The sequence below is a fragment of the Phalaenopsis equestris genome, unplaced genomic scaffold (assembly GCF_001263595.1).
Source record: "Phalaenopsis equestris unplaced genomic scaffold, ASM126359v1 Scaffold000998, whole genome shotgun sequence".
Classification (NCBI taxonomy): domain Eukaryota; kingdom Viridiplantae; phylum Streptophyta; class Magnoliopsida; order Asparagales; family Orchidaceae; genus Phalaenopsis; species Phalaenopsis equestris.
The window spans coordinates 350,219-366,330 of NW_018165437.1; the positions used below are offsets into that span (position 1 = coordinate 350,219).

The 16,112-nt window shown below is 35.1% G+C and overlaps 1 protein-coding gene across 6 annotated transcripts in view; it reads left to right on the forward strand.

Moving 5' to 3' along the window:
• Positions 1-16,112, forward strand: part of LOC110032664 (RNA pseudouridine synthase 4, mitochondrial) — a 66,923-nt gene that overhangs the window by 31,832 nt on the left and 18,979 nt on the right. For all 6 annotated transcript variants that reach the window (XM_020736361.1, XM_020736364.1, XM_020736366.1 and 3 more), the window contains exons 2-5: positions 5,090-5,146; positions 5,255-5,392; positions 5,456-5,503; positions 5,588-5,668. In XM_020736361.1, the coding sequence (XP_020592020.1) occupies positions 5,090-5,146; positions 5,255-5,392; positions 5,456-5,503; positions 5,588-5,668 (324 nt within the window). The remainder of the gene's footprint in view (positions 1-5,089; positions 5,147-5,254; positions 5,393-5,455; positions 5,504-5,587; positions 5,669-16,112) is intronic.

Sequence of the window (16,112 nt, forward strand, 5' to 3'; positions counted from 1 at the left end):
GACTAGACCTCACTAAAAATGAGGTCAACAAGGATTTGACTCAGAAGTGGACCAGGTAAGATCTAATGGAAGGCTGAGAGGGTAAAATAAGAAAGGGGAGTTGATACATTTTACTTCTTACAAAGGCTTAGATAAATGGGATCCTTGAAGCTTTATTGTGGTAAACTAGGTAGCATCTCTCAGAATGAAGGTTGTTAATTACTTTGGCGGTTGTGATAGAGGACTAGGATGACGGTTATAGTGGAACTCCATGCCAAGGTTCATATTTTTCTCTCTACTTAGAATCTAAATATGGGGTTTTGAAATGAGAGTATAAAAATGCTAACGAAAGTGGTGTCCTTGGCCATAGTACCATCAAGCATCACCGCCAAAATGTGGCTTTTCATGTCATTGTTATCTCTTACCATTTTTTGCAATTCCTGTGATATGCTCCCAACTTTTAAAAAAAAGGATGTTTGGACAAATGAGGACGCATGTGACAAGGTTGACATTAATAAAATGAAACCTACTTTGACTCTAATGATGCTAAAAAGCAAATATTGGGAGCATTTTAATTGTCCTTGTAATGGCTTGTAAGAATTTGTTGATTAATAGAGACTAAAGAAATGTTAGTGTGGGCGACATAGTGAACTTTGCCTAGGGGAGATGAAATTGACCAATTTTCGAGAAAGAATTTGGCAACTAAAGTCCTAGAATGAATTATGATCAAAGGTTTAGAAGTTCAACTCTAACAAGATGCTGGCAACTAACGACAAATAATTAGTTTTACAGTCAAAACCTGCGAAAGGAGTTTGACCTAATGGTCCAAGAGAAAATGTTGTTAACAAAATGATTGAGAAGAAAGTTATCGGCATAAAAAATGAGAAGAGTTATCGATTCAATTGCCAAAAATAAAGTTGGTGGCAACTTGAGAGTCATTGGTTGAGTTAAACTTGTTGACTATCTTCAAAGGCCCAAAGGCAATGATAAATTTCTCGGCCTTGTGATGCGAACATCTTGTTAGATGCTTGAAAGGGGTCTTTTAGATGTAATAATTGAAAAATATATAATAATAATAATAATAATAATAATAATAATAATAATAATAATAATAATAATAATAATAATAATAATAATAATAATAATAATAATAATAATAATAATAATAATAATAATAATAATAATAATAATAATAATAAAGAAATTTAATTTGTGTCAATTTGAGGGAGAATAAAATATCTCTACGGTTTCATTTTACAGAGGCGAGTGTTCCATTCAAAGCAGGGAAACGAACCAAATAAGAGAAGAGAACGATGGAGTGAGATGGGAAGCCAAAGAGAGTGATGTGGTTTTGGTCTTACTCACCTATAAGTGATGAGCAAAATTTAAATAAGAATATTGATCATGTTTGGGAAGGAAATGGAGGTGGCATCATCTAAGTGGATTTTGCTAGTGGAGTGGCACGCTACATGCGTTTAGGCAAAGGGAAGACACAAAGTTGTCGTAAGCGGGAGAGTCACTATGAGTGAAGAGGAAAGTAGAGAAGCTAGGAGATAGTACGATTGATGGTGAGACGAGGTTGATGTTGACTCTGGCCACAACTACGAGCATACTAGGGTTCGATCAAAGCATATGAAGGCGGTGGAGACAGGAAATATGAGGGGTGATGTTGTTGTGCAAGTTAAGGTATCTCAAACTTGTATTTGATTATCAACGTTGTGAAGCCGAGGCATTGGAAGGTGGGAGTAGCTTTTTCAGCTGTAAAAGTAGGCACTGGGAGGAGGAAGTGCTGGAGTGCATGCAAGAGAGGAGTGTAGGAGCTGTGTATGCAAGAGAGAACCGAGCTGATGCTTATAAGTAAAGGTTAAAGTTTGTTTACTTTATATTTTTTTAAAATTAAATTGAAGTTATATTTAGGTATAATGTAAGATTATGTTAATTAATAGTGTTATTGTCGGGTCTCAAGTCCTGAATGTGAAAAGTGAAGGGTTGCGTTTGGTAGTTAACAACAAGCGTAAAATTCATCGAAAAATCATGACACGAGTCATTTTGATCATTGTGTAAATGTTAGGGCGTTCCATGAAGCGACGCGCTGTATGACCTGAATGCGGTGAAAAATATGCAAAAACCGCTACACCAGCGCCCGAGTGCAGTGTCAAATAAACAAGGGTTACAACATTACGAACAAATGTGGGTAAAGATGTTAGTCCATAAAAATAATATTACGATGAGATCTTGGAATATATGTACTTTCATAGGTAAATTAATGGAATTAGTTGATATTATGATTCATAAAAAGATTAATAACTTATGTATTGAAGAAACTAAATGGGTTGGAGTGGCTCACGAGATTGATAACTTATGTTTTAAACTTTGGTATTCAAGTTAGAGTCGCACAAGAAATGGTGTAGATATAATTATAGATAAGAGTTTAAAATATAATGTAATAAAAATTAATAGAAATAGAGATAGAATTATAACCCTTAAGATTATTGTTTTTCAAATCGATTAACACAATCTTAATGAAAGAGCCAATAGGTTAACTTACGAAACTCTAATATGAAATTTAAGAAATTTGTAATAAATTATTCAATTATAACCAAAGCAATGGTATATAAATTTCATTGACCAAATTTTATATGAAGAGCAGATTGTAATAACTGAAAAATATATAATAATAATAATAATAATAATAATAGAATTTAATTAGTGTCATTTCAAACAAGAATGAAATGCCTCGACGGTTTTGTTTTAAGGAGGCAACTGTGCCATTTGAAGAAGGGAAGTGAACTAGACAAGAGAAGAGAACAAGAGAATGAGAAGGAAAGTCGAAGGAAGTGATGTGGTTTCATTCTTACTCACTTATAGGTGACGAACGAAACTTAAAGAAGGAAGAAGAACAATGATCGCGTTTGGGAAGGTAGTGGAGGTGGTATCATTCGAGTGGATTGTGCTGGTGGAACGACACACTACATGTGTCCAGGGCAAGGGAAGTCGTGAAGCCTTCGTAAGCGGGTGAACCACTGTGTGTGAATAAGAATGAGAAGAAATCAGGTGAGATCACAATTGATAATGAGATGAAGGTGGTGCCGACTACTATAACCACAAACACAAATGTACCCAACGTCTAATCGAAGCGTATTAAGGCAGTGGAAATGAGGAATGTTGGAAGTGATGTCGTACAAGTTAGGGCATCATTGAAGTTGTGTTTGATTACCCACGTCATGGAGTTGAGGCATTGGAAGGTGGAAAGCTTTTTCAATAGTGAAAGCAGGCACAAGGAGAAAGAAGAAGTGTGAGAGCCGTGTGTGTAGGAGAGGAGTGTGGGAGTTGTGCGTGCATGAGAGGAAAAGAACCAAGCTGATGCTTGTAAGTAAAGGTTTGGGTTTATTTAATTTAGGATTTTTTTTAAACTAATTAAATTGAAGTTGTATTTAGGTATAATGCTGGATTATGTTAATTTATGATAGGAAAAAATAACAAAAGAATTTTTGCATTGGAATATGAAGGAATTGACAATAGCAAATGTGGAGGTAAGATTGAGGATTGATGTTTTAAATTAAAGATTTATTTTATTAATTGAAAGTTGTTGTGGTCATATTAGTTATAAATAATATAATTATCAAATATGAAAATGTAAGCATTAGATATTAAAATTAAATAATTAAATGTAAATGAGAAGTTTAATGACAAGACATAAGTTAGATAATTAAATGCATATTATACTTTTATTTGAGTCCACACATAGGAATTCATGTTTTGAAAAATCAATTACAATGTCAAAAACGTGGATTACTATTTATACTTTTTATCATAAAGTGAGTACTCTTAACTTTTAAGTTGTAGTAATTTTATTTTTTCTAAACGAAATTTATTGATTGTTAACATAATTGCAACATTTGATTATGATTTATATACTTTTTTAGTGTTAGTCATATCATTGTGATGAATATGTATTATATACTCTTTTATATATATATTAGAAATACTATTGTTATACTTTATGTAAAGATAGAATTGAATGAAAAGAACAAATGAAGATATGAACTGCATGAACTGATTGTATGTGCACCTGTGTACGGGAATACTAAAGTACCCGTGTATGTAAATGAATAATATTTTTGATATTGAAGTACTTTAACCAGTACAATTTTAGACGGTGCTTCTATGACAGTCGTATATAAAATGATATAAATATAAAAATATATTGTATGACATAATAAAAATTTTGAAATATCTTGATCAATTATATTTATAAATATAAATTATCAATTGCTGTTATACTGATTTATTAAATGTTTAATTGACATACATATTGCTACACTTTCGTTACATTACTTTGGTTTATAATTAGGTTTGCTCATTAGCCTTTTTAGCTCCTTTTGGTTTTAAACTAACATTACAATTTTAATCATTTGATTAAAAGACGAGCAATAGATGTGGAAATATATAAAGAAGTTGTGAACGACCTGAGCTAAGATAAAAAAATTAATTCTATTACTTTAATTTATATTCTTTAGTGGCTCTTTTAGTTCATTTCGATTGTAAATTGTTAGTCATATAAAATAAAATTTTAATTGTCAACGTCCGACCGTCTGTATCTGCGTTAGTTAATTGGCAAGTTCTAGGCTGGGTCTTGAAATTAAATCACCTAAAGATGGTCTAAGTCAAGGACAACCTCTAAGGACTGATTTAGGTCCCATTGGGTTCACCTTTAGGATTGAGGCAGTTAGGATAAACTAGGTTTGAGTCAAAATAAAGTTGGGTCAAAATTTAATCAGGTTGGGATCAGTGTTGAGCCACTTGATCCAGGGCCTCCAAGAAAGGAAACATAGGATAATGCCTCTAAAATAGGCAAGTCTAGTTCAAGGAAAAGGCCAAACCAAGGGATGAGTAGGTCAGGTCTGGATAAAGTGTGAGTTGGTTTAGCCGCTTAAGGACGTAAGGTCAATCTAGAAGGCCTAGTGACACCGAGGTGTAGCCAAAATTGAGCTAAAAATAATATTCCTAGCCATTTTTTTTAAAAATAAAATACAGCGATCAATTAGCTATTCTATTTATCTTCTCTAATATGCATACCTTCCTTTCTGAACTTATGTATTTTGCTCAGGTGCGTAAGGAATTGGTTTCTTCAGGAGCTCAATATGAAGGGCAGCAACTTAAAAGGGTAATAGCAGCGAACTGAAATCATAGCTCATTGTATCTTAAGCAGGTTAGAGGCTTACATACTTGGAGTTCTATTCAGAATCTTTGCCTTGATAAAACTTGCTTTTAGGTCTCAGCAAAAGAGACGTTGAGTTCAGGAGAGGTGATACTTTTGCCTATTTCAGTGGAAAATTTCACAAAGGAAAACAATGAGAATCCCTACAATCAAAAAGAGATCAAGTTTATGCGCAGCCTCATCTTGTATAAGGTTATTTGAATTCTCTGTCTCTTTATTTGCATGACCAAATTCTGAGTAAAATCCATATTTTAGGATTCCGCCATCATTGTAATCAACAAACCCCATGGTTTACCAGTTCAGGTAATTATTTATATATTTGTAGTCCAGACATTCATGTTTATATATTTTTATATGAGCTAATTTTTCATAAGATTATTCTAAAAGGGAGGTCTTGGCATAAGAAACAGCATCGATGTATTGGCTGCCACATCCTTGAAATTTGATTCTCAAGAATCACCCAAACTGGTGAGTTCCAGTTAGATGCACTGCTCATTCATGAAACATGTGTGCTTGTTGGATTTTTTTATTTTTTTTCTATTTTTAGTGTGACCAGAAATAAGACCAACTATTTTCAAAAGAGAATAGAACTTTTTTCTATTTCGCTAAATTATATATTGACTTGTATTGAAAGTGTGTATAATAAAGGACATCAAAAGACATGAATAATAAATGTGTTATTTGAATTCAAGGCATATTTGCTTTGCTGAATCAGTATGAGAAATCTCTTATGCTTGAAAGAAAAACTAATTATTCTTGATTTTATAACTCGGTGTTGTTTTTTTAATAATATATCATAGGTGTGATCAGGAATGCTCAGTGATTGACAACAAAAGAGAAAGTTCATATTCTGGTTTTTTTGCCTCTTAGAGACTTGATGTGAAGAAATAAGAAGAGAAAATAAGGGAATAGAAGGTGAAGGTTTGCTTCTGTTGATGTTATTTAATGGATGTGATAATTTATAGAGTATTAATTATGCAAATCTCAAAGATTGGAGTCATTGAAAACATATAATAATTGTGTTATTAGAACAAATTCGAAATTTGAACTTTACAGCTTAGTTACATCAGTTATTAGTTAGTGCGAGTAGGCATTTATATACCTATAATTATTATATTCTTAAGGATGTCGTTTTCCAGTTTTGGGTTTATTTTGGAATTCATCATATCTTATTTGGGTCACATTTTTGAGGTTGTTCTATTCATGTTCTTTTTTTGTTGTAATTCTATTTTTGCAAATCCTTGTTCGTGAGAATATTAAAAGCGACATCTTTTGGCTTTCAGGACTATAGCAACAGGTTACTTTAATGGTGTAGGTTTTATGAATGTTTCAGCTCTACTGAAATTTTCTATTTGTGCTATGTTGTCCAAAGCATAGTTGGGAATATGTGACGGAGATTTAGTTGGTTCTTCAGATTTCTCTATTCTTCTTTCTGCTGGCTACTTTTTGGGAACTTTAGTTTAAATACATTCGATGATTATTAATTGACATTATAAAGGAAAAATGTTAGATTCTATTTTAGATGTTCAGGCCTTTCTTTTAAGATTCAATTCCTTGATCAAATGTTAGGCATTAGATTTCATGGGTGGGTCTCCTTCTATAATTGGTGAGGCTTGTTTTTTTAGTAATCTTTATTGACTTCATTTTTGGGTCACATCCAACTTTCAGTGTCATATGGTCCTTCTAGAATGGTCACAGTGCCTTTGAACCCAAAAAGCAACACACTTGGCCCTTTCTGGCCTAGCATGGTCATGCCAGGCCTGAGGCGTGACCACGCCCAGGGCATGGCCATGACCATGCTATGCGTGGCCACTCCCCCATTCTTATGTCACTGATCCACGACCTTTATCCACAGATATTCATCCCGACCGTTCATTCGATCGGACGACTGAAAACATCTGGCAACCGTCGACAATTGCGAAAACCACTGGACTAATCCAAACCATCAATCTTCTATCTGATTGACAACCCCAAGACAGCCGCCGCTGCTTATAAAAGGCGACTGTTCGTTCCTAACGAAATGCTCTGTGTGCTCGGTACGACGTGAAGGAATCCAGTGGTGAAGCAATTAAGCTGAGTTCTCCGGTTAGCCACCGCTTTGTAAGTATTTCCTCCATTTTTTTTTTCCTTTTAAGTTAAGTGTTTAATTCAAGCATTTAATTTTGGTGCTTTAAAGATCTAGTTTAGGTTAATTCAACAGCCTTGGATTAAACTTGGGTTTGGGTTTGACTCGGGTTGACTCGAACCCGTCCTATTCCTAATCCGTAAAATGGTTCAACCCAAACCCTAAAACCTAACCCAGGTCTGACCCAACCAAGACCCGATCCAGCTCAGGTCTAGCCCAAACCCAAAACCCTTAAACCTAACCCATGTATGATTCAACTCGGACCTGAACCAACCTTGATTTGTCCCAGCTCAGGTCTAAGCCCAACCTAACCCAAATCCTAAAACTTAACCCAAATCTGACACAACCCAAACTCGACCCAGCTCAGGGCTAGTCCAACCTAATCCAAATGACCTGAAACACTTTGAAACCACTCAATTAGCTCAAAAATACCCCAAAACCACCCAAATGATCTGAAACACTCCGAAACCACCGAAATGATCCAAAACACTTTGAAACCACCCAAATGAACTAAAATGATCCGAAACCGCCCATATGACCTAAAGCCACCCGAAATCACCAAAATGACCCGAATAACTTCGAAACCACCTAAATAACTCGAAATACCCCAAAATCATTCAAATGATTTGAAATGACCCAAATTACCCAAAATAAAATGGTTGACCCATGTTCAGTTCTAAACCCAAGTTTAATCCAAGGCTAGTAATATGTTTTTATTTATGTTGTTTCATGTGTGTGCTTAAAAAAAAATAACAAAAATGCATTAAACAAATAGGGAGGAAGAAAACCATTTGCAAGGTGGTTTTTCTCCGCAAACATAAAAATTTTAGTCAAAACTTAGAGGAACTCTTGATTTCTCAATCATGACTGACAAACCTAGGGAATGAAACCAACACATGAATTAAACATTGAACCTCAAATATACATCTAAAACACAACAGGATAAATAACGAGAATCAACATTAGAAAGATCCGACATGAATTCTAGGTTAGTTAACTTAGACACCAAACTTAGGGCCATACACCTACCATAGTTTAGTCTAACTATAGAAACCTAATTTAGTCTAAGTACCCTAGCTAGCTCTAAGGACTAGGACTTATAAAATAAATAAACTTACCCCCTGAAACGAAGGGGAATATCCTTGAAGGATATAACCTATGGTTACAGACAAAAGTATTTCAGACTACTTCGAGAGTATGAATCCTTTAAGCTTAGACATCTAAGGAGAAATCCTTGTGATGAGGTTGGTCATAATGGACTGATACCAATATGCCAAGGATGACGGAAAGCCATGGGCATCTTAATCGAGTACATTATTCCCAAGGTCTAGGTTAGTCTACCTATCAGGATCCTTTAGAGAGTCTAGGGTTTCATTTTCTATCTAAGAATCTTTCTAAACTAACTCTATTCTTAGTTTAGGATTCCTAATTATTTATGTCTGTCAAATCAAGTGTTTCTGTTTAATCTGTTGATCTAATTTGATCAATTTAAGTTTTTTTAAATCACTTTCCATCAGGTATAGTTCTCCATCTTGACCCTTCTTTTGTAAGTCCCATCCATTTAAAATCCCCTCTTCTAAAGCTTAATCTTGAACAATTTGGTTTATCATATTAATCAAAAGTTATTTTTAGGGTCTATCATCCTAGAAATGTAATTAATTATGAGGGTTTGCCCTTCTGGGAAACGAGATTCCCATAATTAAATCTTATCTTGCATCTGTGAGATAAAAATCTTTGTTCTGCAAGCCCATAAAGATTTCCTCATCTGGATGATTAGGTCCATTCTGAGATAATATTCTTATTCTTCGAAAGTAATCTATTATTCATTGAATGTCGTATCTTATCGTTCAAATAGAAATCTTCTGAGGTGCATGGTGGCCACGCAAAAAAATCCACTAAGATTATTTTCTGGCAACTCCTCTAGAGACTCATTTTTCTCTTCTTGTACGGTAAACCTAATTGATCAGCTTCTCTTCAAAAGAACTTGAATAAATTTCTGGTTTCAGCTCTATTTCTGGGTCTAGTTCCTTTCCATCTTTTACTTTGAGAAGCTTTACAAACCCATTTCCATTCTTCAAAAGGTTCTACAGTCGACTCTCACTTGATATCTTTTCTGCATCAATTACAGACAATATGTCTCCCAAACTCATTTTCTCTCTCGAAAATGGAACTAGTCTGACCGTTAATCTAAAGCGTTTGAAGGTGGGTCTCCGATTAAGCTTAGAGCAATCTTTGGTGATTTTTTCTAATGAAAAAGAACTTTCACCTTGATTTAGTATTCGATTGAAAAAGAACCAATATTAGGAAGAATTTGGGAATTTAAAAAATAACTTTTTTAAGGATAATCTGTGGTAGAACCTTCATAAGATATTTGGAATATCTGGTAAAAATATCGGAAGAATCTTAAGGCAAAAAGCAAAGTTCGATCAATAGAAAAACTTGCCCCCACTAATAAGGGTATGTTATGCTGTTTGAAGCTTTGTTAAAATTAATACAACTTTTCCAAAACAATTTTCGGATGTTTAAGCGCTAAAATTGCAAATACTGTGGCTTGAAATGACCAAACCCGTGTTTTGGCCTAGCGTGACCACTCCACATTTTGGGGGTGGCCACGCCCCAATGGGCATGATCGCGGTTAGCATGATTTGGGTTTCGAAACCCATCTCTTTTCTTTTTCGCTCGTTATTTCCTCCTTCCCGAGAGTCGTAGTTATGCCACACCCATACCTTGCCCTAGCTCGTCGAGAAGACATCGCCGGAGCTCAAAATCAACCGTCAACTCTTAGATCTAAGCCTCCTTCCCGTCCTAAGATGAGATCTTCCATCATTTTAGATTGTCATTGTGAGTTCATCGAGTTTTTCATCTTTTCCTCCCCTCCGACCTTTTCAAATTTCTCTCGCATAATGTTGCCTAGAGTGAGGGGTAGAGAAGAAACCCAATATGATGCGAGGAGATTTGTGAGCTTAGGTGTTTCCCAACGTTATGGTGGAATAATTTTGAAGAAGTGATTAATTTCCGAGAGAGTTTTTTAGTCCCCCGAGCCTGAGATTCAGGCAGAGATACCAAGAGAAATTGGGGTAGGTTTGCTACTATTTTCGGCCTAGCATGTGTCCCTTTGGTAAGGGAATTTTATGTTGATGCCAACGAGTCCGTTGATGAATGCGTTTTTTGTACAGGGGAAGCAAGTCCCTTTTGATTCAACCTCTATCAATTGCCTGTTTTCACTTGAGGATCTCCCCAATTATGATTCTTCACTAATCCCCACATCGGACTACTAAGCTATTATTGATATTCTCATTGATTTCACTGGGTGTTCGAAGACGGGGACAGAAGGTTAGAATAGGATAAATTTTCCATTTACCCATTTAAGCCACATATCCAAAGTCCAACATTACTTCATTGCATCTTGGATTTCACCCACCTCCAACCTCATTGATCTCGTGAGAGATAGGGTTGCCTTAAACTATTGTATCCACCGGGGTGTACCAATTGATATTGGGAGACTCATTCACGAATCTAATCTTTATATTACCAGAGGTAAGAGCACTATAGGTCTAGGCCATCCAAGCCTCATCACAACCTTATGACTTAGCTGGAGTAGAGAGGGGAAGAGAGGAGGAGAGACTTCAACCCCATAAAGCTATTTCCCAGGCCTCCATTTAGGCCTATGGCCCGCTTTCTTTTCCCACACAAGCGAGGCGAGAGTTCTTCCCGACGCCGTTCCACTTCTAGGTTGTTTGTAGATGAGATTACTGAGCGTTTGGATCGATTGACTGCCGTTCAGGAGCTTATGGAGTGGGAGATACATGAGATTCAAAGGCAGATACAACATTGTGTTGTGCAACACCAGCACTAGTATGGTTAAATTCACTAGAACTTGAGGGCCCTACATAGGGTAGGGAGACCGCCGTCACCACTTGCGTTTGATCTTTACACCACGGATGGCCAAGAGATGGAGCATCAGGATGATGACTAAAGGTCTGATAGATGCTATTACTTGTTAGCATTTGTTCAGTATTTTTATATATGATGCTTTTATGGGACATTGGTATTATGTAGCATCTATGATATTTATTGATCCGGGACATATCTTTTACTATGATGTTATTCTCTATCCTTTACTTTTTGCCTCATAGATTATGCCTGAACGATGTGATCATATAAAATCTCAGTGATGTGTAAATGCTCATTAAAGGAAAAAATGATCCTTTTAAATAACTCGATCCGTTAGTTTAATTATACACCAGAATTTAAGAGGCTCTTCAAATAATTGAAAGTGTGTAGTTAAAATATTTTGAGCTAATTGAAAAAAATGATTTAAAACATTTTCAATGAATAACTGATACAGCTCGACTGACTTTTGACCTTCACCTGAAATATAAATGTGTTAAAGAATTGTATCAAGAAAATTTTTGGAGTAGTTAAAGAGGTTTAGACGTTCAAAATCCTTATTTTGCTCAACTGGATACAATTATTCTGGGGTAAATGTAGCAAGTGAAAGAAATAAAAAAACAAAATATATTTACAAAACAAAATGAAGAAAAAAAAAGAGAAACAAAAGAGGAAAGGCAAAAGCTTTTAAAAATAATCTACAACTCTGAGAAAAAGCTTGAGGTGACATAAATCAAAAATTGACGTCTAAAATACCTTTTAATAAAGTCAAAATCTTTCTTGAAAAAATTCTTAGCATAATTAATCATAAGGAGTCGTCAAGAGAAGTTGAATTGATCCATTAATAATTGATTAGTTTATAGTATTTTTGAAAAAAACAATTTAAGCAAAAAGTTGAGTATTTAGAAATATACTTAAAATTAACAGAGATTTGTCCTATAAATGACATTTGCAAATCTAAGAACTTTTTGGTTTATAGCTATATAAGCCTTATGTAATTTTGATTGAATGATCATGTATGAATCATCATCATGAATCTCATTTCAAGTGTCTTACCTTTGTCGGTCATCAAATTTGCATCCGCCTACTTGTAATCTTTTGGTTATGAAGATAGAACATTTCGGTCACTCTAAAATCAGGACTCGGGTGAAAATCTTTGACTTTAAAAGCTCAAATTGAAACTCTGAATCTCAAAGTTTGAGATTTTAACCCCACAAATTTTGAATCCAAAATTACAGATCCTTTGGTCCTAGGGGTAGGACATTTCCAAAATTTAAGCTTCATGAAGATCAATCACAATAAAGTCTCTGATTCGGCTGAAATTTTTAGCCTCCGATCTAAAAACTTGAAGCTATAAATCCTTGAAACCTTGTACCTGAAATTCCAAATATGCAATTCTAAATCTATGATCTTTATCTAAGGTTCGAAACTTTGAATCATGAATCTAAATTTAAAAATTTAAGACCTTAAACCCTCCTAAGAAGTTACAATCCAAAATAATATTAAGCATATGAAATTTTAAAGATTTTAAAGCACACTTCATGATGAGTTATTTCGGATCAGTTTTGAATCTTTAGACGACATCTAACTTTTCATTTCCTTACTTGCAGTGAAATGTTGTCAAATGAATTTAATTGTCAATGAAATAACAACCAAATGCAAATGACATACGTCGGATCCAAACATGTGGAGCACATCATGTCAGGAATCACCAAACCTGAAAGTACTGAGCCTTTTATCGATTTCTTTGCAAAATAGCAGTTTGGTGATTTAATCCTAGAAAAGAAAGGTATTAACATTAAAAACCTTCGACCTGGAATTTTGGGAAAAATATTGTAATGACAAATAAGCGCAAATGAACCAAATGACTGTATACTACAACAATCAAGAAATCTCAAAATCTGAAGACAAAATATGGCAAGACTAATGTATCCACATAACTTTCTTTGATGGTTGGAGATAGCAGATCCATTATAAATCTTTCCGCCAAATTAATAGCAAGGGGTCATAATCACTGTAAGCCCGAGGACTAATCGGTAATATGGAGTGAAGAAGTCTTTGAACATATCGAGATTATAACAATGTATTTACTGGTTTAGAACATAAACACATTGTCATAGTCATATGTGAGCTGTGGACTATGGGCCGACGGGGTCTATTGAGGCAACAAGCCTTTATTGAACCTAAGTGATGGTTGATGGAGCAAGAGGACTACATTGCAATTCGGATGTTATCATAACCCCACATGGGATTCCCCGGGTTCTATATTAGGAGTTGCCGACAATTTAGAGGTAGACCCATTGCCAATAATATTTAAGTATATGGTCAATAAATTAATCGCATTGGGAATTTGACTGCCTTCCTCTATGCTTGACAGTCGCACCGTCAATATCTATGTTAAAAGAGATTACATTCTGCCACACATTGATCATCGCAACTTTGAACGACCTTTCTGTAGTGTCACTCGTGAGTCAGGGTGATATAATCTTCGACAGTAATATCAAGACATTAGGTCCAGGAAAATTTGTTTGGCCATGTTCTATTTCTTTCGTTTTGGAATAGAAGGAAGCAGTGCCAATCAATCAAGCCTTGCATGTCGTTTGACCCTAAAGAACGTGTCTCTATTACCTTCAGAAAAATGAAGACTTTGAAGCGACCTTTCAACTACTTTCGAGATATTATGTTGCAAAGTACCGACCACTGAACAACGTGTCTCCCCTACCTTCAGAAGGATGAAGACTTCAAAGCAACCTTTCAACTATGTTCGAGATATTATGTTGCAGAGTACCAAGACACTACAATTTTATATGTTTGATGATTGTGCATATGTTGTGACCGTTGATATTTGTCATTTATTATGTATGTAAATGGGTGCGTTCAGTTATATGAATGTATTTAAATTGCTCGATATATTTATAAATGACTTGATTTTTCTTTTATTTAAAAGTAAAGATCTTTTTTGACTGAATAACTGTGGTGCTAAATGAGTCCTGAACTCTTATCAAGATGATCTTTAGATGAACAAAAAATTTCTAAATTGACATTGGTCTGAAGACTCCAGAATTTGAATGAAAATTTTTAACTTCTGAAACTTATTCTTAAAATTAAGAAATTCTTTAACGCTGGGCAAAGTATAATTTCTCCAAGGTGTCCTGTACCCAACGCAAACAAGAAAAGGAAAATTCACAGAGACTCTTCAAATAAATCAAACCAAACCAACCAGCATTATTTTTTTTTAAAATAATCAACATCTTCAGAACAAACACAAAATTAATAAATGACTTTTAGGACTCGAACAACTTTCAAAAATTCATAAAACTTGACGATCAAAGAAAAATCTATCCTAATCTCAAGGACACTGCCCTTAGATCATCCCGTTATTATTTGGACATGGTATAGTTCCCTCTGAGGTATCCTACATCCATGTATAATTAAAAAAATTACAAATTGTCATCAAAACTGCTTCTTCGGGTTTGTCAGGAGTTGGAGCAAGCCTCATACGATACCAACATGATGGGACTAGGTTGATTGGTCTCAGGCCTGTTAAGACTGGTTTTGGAGATCAATTCCTTAGGCTAATCTTCTTAACCTATTTAATATCGAAAGAAGTTTATCTTTGATTCATCGAAAGTTGGAGTACGCCCTCCGTGGCACCATCACGATGTAATCAACTTGATTGATTTCATAAAGGATTGATTTGATTTCAAATCAGCATGGACTGATTTGACTATCAATTCTTTGAGTTAATACATCTGAAATGCGACGACAGATGTCTCTTTCAATATAACTCATTGTAAAACTTTATTTAAATTTTCTTTCTCTCCATTGTAAGTTGGAGTATGACCCATGTGGCACCAACGCAATGTGATTGGGTTGAATGACTTTCCCATTACCGTCAATCCTTTGAGTTAGTAAATCTGGGTCGATTTATGTTCAATGAACTCATCGCACGCCTAATATTGAATTGAAATCAACAAAACTAATCAAATGAAACAATTGAAACAAACTAAATTAAAGCTTTTTAAATGAAAGTATAATGCACAATTCTTTGCACTTCTTCGAGTCCATCTTGGCACTAGCATGATGGATCAGTTGATTAATCTCAGGCCAATTGAGGCTGACAGTAGAGGTTTATCCTTTAGGCTATGTGTCTTCTTAACTTAGTTTATCGAATGCCGAATGTTCGCTCTTTATCCACGAAAGTTGAATATGCCTCTTTGTGGCTCCATCACCATGTGGTCGGTTGACTTCAGATTAGTCAGGGCTGGTTTGGTTGTCAATCCTTTGGGTTAGTAATAAATCTGAAATGTGAGTTGGGTCCTTTTCAGTGTAACCCATTGTAAGCTTCTTCTGAACCTTCTTCAAATCCATTGAAAGTTAGAGCACGCCCAATGTGGCACTATCACAATGTGATAAGGTTGACTGACGCTCCCATTACTATCAGTTCGTTGAGTAAAAGTTTGTTTGGGGCAGTTGCAACTTATCAATAATCTGCTGATAAACAGTTGATCCAGATAAGCTGACTGTCTGTTTGGTTTATGCGTTTGGAAAACAACTGATTTGCAGTTGTTTCTTGATAAAAGAATATTTTGCTCATGTGCAGGATAAGCTGGTTGGTTGTTTGGCTGTTTGGTTTGTTCGTTCGGAAAACAACCTCCAACTCATCCTGCAGCCAAAGCAAAAATAGCAACGGAGCAACCCTAATTAGTGATTCGAAAATGAAAATCGTGCCAAGCCTCATTCACCAAATTTACCTCAAAATTATCCAAAAAATGTAAAATATCCCAAAGGAATCCACAAAGAATATAAAAAACATATTTAGACTAGAAACAAAGCAATTTCCAGGACATCCTCTCTTTTCTGCACTTTCGTGCCAACCAGAAAGAAGAACAAACT